This window comes from Papaver somniferum, unplaced genomic scaffold (assembly GCF_003573695.1).
Source record: "Papaver somniferum cultivar HN1 unplaced genomic scaffold, ASM357369v1 unplaced-scaffold_41, whole genome shotgun sequence".
NCBI lineage: Eukaryota > Viridiplantae > Streptophyta > Magnoliopsida > Ranunculales > Papaveraceae > Papaver > Papaver somniferum.
Window position 1 is genome coordinate 2844776 of NW_020646638.1, and position 7950 is coordinate 2852725.

The following is a 7950-nucleotide window of genomic DNA, read 5'->3' on the forward strand; positions in this document are numbered from 1 at the left end:
CAACATTTTCAAACTTCGCATGGACTGGGTTTGAAGGGCATATGCAAGGAAGTGAGTAAGAAGCTGAAGTACGCAATCTTTTGAAACTTATAGAATGAAAGGAATAACATGACGTTTGGAGGAAGAAGCAGAATTGTGGATGAGATGTTTTTGTTGATTAAACAAACTCTCATACTTTGGTTTTTTGACAGAGATGTATTTAGAGAATTCAGTGTAACTCAAATACTGCTTCATTGGGAGACTATTCTGATTTGTAACATAGTCTCCTGACTTTGTACTTTTCTTTTTATTAATATAACCTTCTTTTTTCAAAAAAAAAATCAACCAAGAAAAAAAATGAATCATTTACGAACAGTAAGGGATTATGCATTGCATGTTGTGATGAGAATCTTTCTATTTGTATACGGTTTCATTTCATGTTTTACCTAAAAACAGTTTTTGAGAAGGGATTGGTACTGTCCCAGTTGCTATCGTCCACATTAAAGAGCAGCAGAAATTGCTTGTTCTTTGAAAAGAAGAGAGTGATCATCAGTAGGTTTCTTTGAAGATCCAGTTATATTCTATCGATTGAATCCGAACGTTGATTGATTGCGTGACTATTATCTTTATAGTTGTTATTTTATAAGAAGAAGAAAACACCATGTGTTTTGATTCTCCTGTCCTGGTTTGCAGCACTAGGGTTTTTGAGTTCTTTACCTTTTTTCTAAGCGAGAAGAATATGATCAAAGTTTTTGCAAGTGTGCCGGGAAAACATGTGGTACATGAGAATACTTTAATCTGAGTCAGGAAAATATACCGAGCTGGCCCTAGTTAGTGAGTCGACAATGATTTTGACGCTTTTCGGATCACATTTTGCTCACCCTTTAACAAAAATCTTTACGAGTGTAAAGAAGTCAAAGTCAACAAATAAAACAAAGACTTTAGCTTCAGATTTACGCGAGTCTTCTTCCTGACAAGAAAACCAGCTTTCAATCAATTTATGTTTTCATGTTTGAAACCCTCAAAATCGTTGAAATGAAACCCTAATTCTGTATAAGAATCATAATCTCTTTCTCATATTTTTTTTTACGATGGCAACCGGACTCCCAGAAGAGATGATGATCAATATACTCTTATGCTTACCGGTGAAATCTGTCTTAAGATTCAGGTGTGTATGCAAGACTTGGCGTGATTTATTCAAAAGTCCTGATTTCACTCGGATGCACCTTAATCGTTCTAAGGAAAACAATCAACTCAATTTCATGCTTAGTGATGGCAAAGAAATGTACTTCGTACATAACGATGAATCATCTTTGACAGAATCGTTTGATAAAGCTATACAGGTACATCACCCATTGAAATCTTCTGAAACAAGTGTTCAAATTTTGGCGTTTTGTGATGGTTTGTTTTGCTTAGATAAAGGATATTCGAAAACTTCGATTTGCCTTTGGAACCCATGTACCGGTGAATACAAGGAAATACCAGCACCACCACCACCAATCAAATTTCCGAATCATTTATTGGCTCAGACAACGGAGTTTAGGCAGATGAGAATCGGTGAACACAGAACCTCTTATGGATTTGGTTACGACTGCAACATCAAGGATTATAAGTTGGTGCGAATTGTGGACCTCATTAGCCATGGTTCCGAGGTCCAGGTCTATACATTAGGGTCGAATGCGTGGAGATCGATTGCCCATATTGCTTATAACATTGCATATCAAGAACCACATGGTATACTTGTTAATACAACTCTACATTGGAGTGCACGCAAATCTTCCACGCAGCTCCATTCAATTGTTTCTTTTCATATTGAAAGTGAGAGTTTCAAGGAAGTACCGTTACCACGAGCAGAAAATTTTGATGATAAGCACCAGATTAGTCTGTGTGTTTCTGGAAGATGTCTTTGCATACTTACTCATCATCATAAGGTTCGTACTGATGTATGGGTGATGAAGGAATACGGGGTGGGACATTCTTGGGCTAAGCTTGTCAGCATAACTCAACAGACGATTCTCGACTCATTTTACTTGATGCCTGTACTATTTATCAAGAATGATGTGGTTCTATTAGATCAAAATTACCATTCTGGTCTACTTTGTATGACCCAAAACATGAAGATGCTATCATTGATTTTGACCTGCAAATGCTAAGGATTACACCTTATGTTGGTTGCTTAGTGTCACTTAATTCAGGTATGTATGTGGGACAAGAAAAAAGAGAGGAAGTAATTGAACAAAAGCAGATGCTCAGGAGAATAAGCAAGAGGCAGCGTTTATGAGAAGCAAAGATATGGTCCATACGGAAAGGAGGTAAAGCATTTATAAATTCAAGTCACCTGCCATATTCAGTGTTTTGTATATCTAAGAACGAACTTCTGATTTTTTTCACAAACTTAATATGCAATGGAATGATGTTTTTGTGCTTTGCTGAGTATATACGACACCATGTTCTACTCGAAACTATGTCATGTATTATAATTGATTATATGCAGATAAGAATAAATGAACAATGACTTGTAAGTGAGGATTTATCTTAGCTGCCTTTGTTAGCAAGTAGAATGAATGAAGCGATATTTTGTTTTCTGAATCAGAAAATGCTTTTACAATGTGGGCGTCGGGAGTTAGGCTGTGTGTTAGTGCACTGCGTACATGGTTCCATTTTGAATGGTGGTGAAATTAATGCTTGACACTGCATCTGCAATTCGAGTTAGATTTACTAGCATTCATCATATGAGATGTTTCTTTTCCAGTTACTTTCCTCTGTATCAAATACTCCAATGAACCTTTAGTCTTCCTTTTTAAGTATTAAAGAATCTGATCAATTTTTGTTTTCACAAATCCTAACTGGAATGCAAACCCAAATCATCAAGCTTCTCCTGCACGTCATGCCATGAAAAAGTAGAAAATTGGAAAAGAGGTTACCTTATATTTGCACATCCTCTTGGCTGGCTTAAATTCTCCTATCGTCCTATGGTACATATTTTATACTGGCTGTTATCTTGGTGATGATGTGTTCTGGTGATCCTTTCTTAGGAGTTAGAAATTGGACTTGGACACGGTGATGATTTTAAAACTTGTAAACCTAATGAGATTGTCTTTCCATTCATCAGATAGATGCGAGGTTCAAGAAAGGTGGATGGTTGCCTTGTGGTATTCTGACGATTAATATATATATTTCAAGAAAGGTGGATGGTTGCCTTGTGGTATTCTGACGATTAATATCTATATTCAGGATGTTTATAACTTCGTTTTAGATAATTTGGCTGACAATGACGGAGCGAGGATTTTTCCATGAGGCGAAGCTAAAATAATTTAACACAAACATATACAATAATAGAAAGCTACTTAACTTGTACTAGTAATTTAGAAAATGTTACACGTTTATGTTCGAAATCGATAATCGATAATATTGAAAATTTCCTATCAATTTTTTTTTCCACAACCAAATAGTCTCTAAAGATTTATTTTTATTCATTTTGTTGCAAAGACTAGTTTTAATAATTGCTATCGTCTAAAACACTCCTCCGTGGCAAAAGAAATGTGTAGTACTTTGTGTACATCTTTTCCTTAACTTCAAAAATAGAAGTTCGATATTACGTTATTGATTAGCAAAGAAAATGAAAACAGGCAAGAACATGCGTATAGATTCTTACATTTCCATCCGAATCATCTCCATCCCATCCATCAATTTCCAGGTACATTTCCAACAATTTAATATTCTATTGTACCTAGAATAAGTTGGTTTACCATCCGGTACGCAACAATTTAATATTCTATTGTACCTAGAATAAGTTGGTTTAGTTAGTAGTACAATGTCAAGCAGTACTAAAACAAAAGCGAGATACCGAAAAGCGGAGGGGAACGAGTGAGGCCTTATTGGGATCACAAATCACAACCACCGACCACCGTTCAAAATCCAAATCCTTTAAGAGGATGAGGTACTTAAACTGTTAGCCAAGTCACGAATTAAGCATGTCATAGGAACTATAATTTTCAGACATCAATTAATCAATACAGAAATCAATTAATTATAAACCCTAGATCTTAAATATGAAAGAAAAACATATTTAACTCACAATGTGAAATCAAAATTCAATTGATTAACACTAAATTGATAACAACAATTAGAAAAAAAAATACCTTCAATACGATCGCTTTCATTATCTCGTCCGATGAAGATTTTAAAACCGCATGAATTATATGTTAATTTCTTGTTCTCTTAATCAATTTATTTCTCAACTCCTCACTGTGATACATATAGTTACCAAATTCTTAAAGCAGAGAAACTAAAAAAAGAACGTGTTTAATAACCATAACTCCAATACGTGTTTAGGTTAGAAAAGTGGTAACAAGATTTGAGCGATCAACTCTCCACGATAAATCATCGCTAAAATTTTGCTAACAAATTTGAAAAAAATATCTCTTTAATTTATTCACAACTATTTTAGGGGGTTGATATTAATTTTTCTTCCTAAACATAGAGAAATTAACTATACTTAATCAAGTTTTGCAAAAAATCAGGGGAGGCGGGAGTCACCCTATATTACTAAGGGTGCACACGGTACGGTTCGGCTCGGTTCTTGTCGAGACCGAGTACCTGTACCTTACACCCTTCGGTACCTAAAAAATGGACCGGTCCCGGTACCGAGTACCTCGGTTCCGGTTCCATTTCAGGGAAAAAAAAAACAGAAATCTACTGCCCTGTTTTTTACTTTTTTACCTGTTTTTTTACCTATTTTTCAATATCTCAAAGCAACAACTAATAAGTAGCAGTATTAATAGCAAACCAAACAAACAATGTCTTGAAAATCTTAAAAAAGAAGTAGCAGTAGTCACAGACACACACTAAGTCTTGAAAATGAGAAAATCTGATAAAAGAACAACTAGCAGTCTAGCAGTGCTGCAGTAGCCTTGAATATTGATCTTCTAATCCATGTCAGCAGCACTTGTGGTGTCATCATTGTTGATAGGACCAAGTAACGCTGCAAAAAAAATAATAATAGCAGTTAGTAACCATTAGACTATATCTATTACTGCCAAACACAAGTAATAATGTAATATATTACCTTCTTCAATTTCAACATCATCATCTGGTATGTAATCAGATAGAAGATCAAGTTGTATTGGCTTCCTTAGCCAGCTTTGTGTGCAAAGCAATGCCTCAACTGTCCTTGTGGATAAAGAGCTTCTACAAGGACTTAAGACTCGCTTTCCTGTGCTAAAAGCAGACTCAGAGGCAACAGAAGACACAGGAATGGCTAATATGTCCTTAGCCATATGTCCAAGTATCTTATACTTTGTACTGTTGGTCTTCCACCAACCCAATAAGTCAAACTCCTCCTCATCATCTTCTCCTTCACCTTGTTCATACTCGTCAATGAAATATTTATCCAACTCTGTTTTTCCCTCATCATCATTTGGGCTTTTCTTGAACCTCTTACTCCTTGACATCAACTCTTTCATACGACTTGGCCCTGTCACTGGTTTACTTACCACTGCTTTGGCTTGTCCCTGGATAGAACTACTTGACTCCTCATGAACTGAATAAACATCCTTATATTCTTCAAATAGAATCTTAAAATCCAACTTAACAAGCTTCATAACAGATTCAACCTTAGAAGAATTCTTCCCATACAAGAGATCAAGAGCAAATTGTAGTCCTTTTTCTTTCTCTCTAGGATCTAACAACATAGAAAAAAAGATTGTAGGGTTCATCTTTGCATAATCACCCCAATATTTGTTATACTTCTTAAACATTTTTCCAGCCATAGTAGCAATAAAAGGATCTTCATCTACATTATCTCTAAACTCAACTAGTTGCTCATATATGATAACTAATTGCAGAGCATGTGGAAGAAGAGGTGGCTTGTTTTTGAAGAAGAAATTTAACTATCTTCAATCCTTAAAGTGGACTAGTACATGAAATTTAACTATCTTAAATCCTTAAAGTGGACTAGTACATGAATAAGAAGAAGAAAACATGTAATCTAGTAAACAGTGGACAATCATTTATAGTGCTTCAATCATTTACTGTGAACTAGTACATGTGAACATTTAAAGTTTAGTAATTTGTGAAATCTGTTTAACATGTGTTTCTAGTACTTGTGTGACATGCAGTTAAGAAAGAACATAAAGTTCAGTAATCAGAAAGAGGCTATGTACAATGCGTTCCATAAAATTCTTTAGAAAATGATTCCCATTCTATAGAAGAAGATAAAAATATTCTACTATTATGAAATTGTAAAGTTAAGGATTTTTCTACCTTTTGCAATTGATGCAGTCCTGCGGCTCCTGCCTTTGATAATGTACCTTGATTTTACTTGTCAGGCAATTGCTCTCAATTGGTCTCAATCTTTGGCCTGTAGAGTGGGGTAATGTAGCTTATGATCAGCAAAATCTGGCAACTCATTGCTTATAAATTGCCACTCTTAACAATGACTGACCCAATCTTATACAGTCAATTAAAAACTCGTATAGGAACACTAAATTTGGTGGTTAAGCTCAAAATTATAAAAAGATGCATTGAAATTGTATGATAAAATGCCTGTTCTACTTCGATTTCCCAGAATTAAAATTAAAAGCTAATGAAACACAATTAGCCAGGAATTCAACAAACCCAAAATAGAGACACGGAAACAAAAAGCAAGAATACTTACAGAGGTAAGAGTGGGTATATATAAACACATAATCATTGCATGTATATTATGTGTTTATATATACTTGAGAAGATTTGATTTGATCAAAATGTTAAAGAAATTGACTAAAAATTTTGGCAACTCATTGCTTATAAATTCATGATAGTTCCAATTGAAAGATCAAAAAGCAAGATGTTTGAGGAAACTGGGCTACACAAGGTTCTGTGAACTGGTTATCTAATTACTTGTGAAAATCCATACAAATACCTCTGGAAGTGAACAATTTAGCTTTCTATTTCAAGTATGATTCATAATAATTGTTCAAAAACATTCATCAATAGCCTTTAAACTAACTCAATCAAAAGAATGGTAAACTAAATACTCAGAGTCAAATTCAACACCCATGTTAACATTTTATCAGCATTCACAAAACTAAAAAACAACTATTAGTCTATTACAGAAATTTTTAGGTAACCCTAGCTTTAGAATAGCATTTCCATCTTCACGGCTAAACTACTGCTCATGAATCAAAGATCTAAAAGCAAAAAAAATCATCCAAAAATGTGACAGAACACTAAAAGCCTAGATTTAGTTTCAGAAGTGTAAAAGAAACAACATCCATATGAAGAAGAAAAAGATCTTACGGTGATTGCAGTGAATCCTTTAAGCCGCTACTCGCTATGAAGGTTTGGTGGGAGATGAAGAAAATCCTTTAAGCCGCTACTCGCTAGAGAAAACAAAAATCCCTTAATCTCAATCACAGATTCACAGACATGCATACAAAAATTAAAATCAAAAAATTAAAAATTACTTACCACCGGAATTGTTCTTCTAATTTTCTTCACACCGGAATTAAAAACGAAGAGACAGACGAAGTAATACGGTTTGAACTTTTAATCGTTTGATTGAAGGTTAACAGAGAAGATGAAGATCAGAAGAAGGGGAGAATTTCTTCTCCTTCTCAGAGAGAAGTACTGAGAAGAGGCGAGAAAAAACTAAGGGAACTGAAACCCTAATCTAATAATGTGAGCTTATATACCCCCTATTAATCCAATGGCTGAGACAGATCCCTTATCCCCTAAATCTAACGGTCAGAATTATTCGGGACTTCGGTCCGGTACGAGACGGTTCATGTGTTGGACCGTGTACCTGTACCCCCAGAGCTCGGTTCCTATTTTTGGGACCGGTACTTGTACCTTGTACCTCGGTTCGGTCCAAAATCAGGTACGGTTCCATCGGTTCCGGTTCGGTCCGTCGGTCCGGCTCGGTTCCTGTGTACCCTTATATATTACACATAGCTCCGTCCCTGACAATGAGAATCTGGCAATTTTTGA

General features: G+C 35.3%; 1 protein-coding gene and 1 long non-coding RNA gene across 3 annotated transcripts; one reads left to right on the forward strand and one right to left on the reverse strand.

Annotated features, from left to right (window-relative positions):
- The first annotated feature begins 960 nt into the window (after nt 1-960).
- On the forward strand, nt 961-3420 carry LOC113342401 (F-box protein CPR1-like). 2 transcript variants are annotated; one of them, XM_026586963.1, is made up of 3 exons: nt 961-2291; nt 2573-2954; nt 3092-3420. In XM_026586963.1, exon 1 carries the CDS (start codon nt 1071-1073, stop codon nt 2130-2132), a length of 1062 nt encoding a protein of 353 aa, XP_026442748.1. In that variant the 5' UTR covers nt 961-1070; the 3' UTR covers nt 2133-2291; nt 2573-2954; nt 3092-3420. The 2 variants fall into 2 exon arrangements, with proteins under 2 accessions (XP_026442748.1, XP_026442747.1); XM_026586962.1 differs by lacking the exon at nt 2573-2954.
- A 2853-nt stretch (nt 3421-6273) lies between these two features.
- On the reverse strand, nt 6274-7604 carry LOC113342409. Its single transcript, XR_003356656.1, has 3 exons — nt 7432-7604; nt 7261-7343; nt 6274-6340 (listed from the first exon to the last, which is right to left on the reverse strand). It is a non-coding gene; the product is annotated as an uncharacterized LOC113342409 (long non-coding RNA).
- Between the last annotated feature and the right edge of the window lie 346 nt (nt 7605-7950).

What these genes read in the sequence shown, in the direction of transcription:
- LOC113342401 (XM_026586963.1), top strand. Translation starts at nt 1,071, where the DNA reads ATGGCAACCGGACTCCCAGAAGAGATGATGATCAATATACTCTTATGC.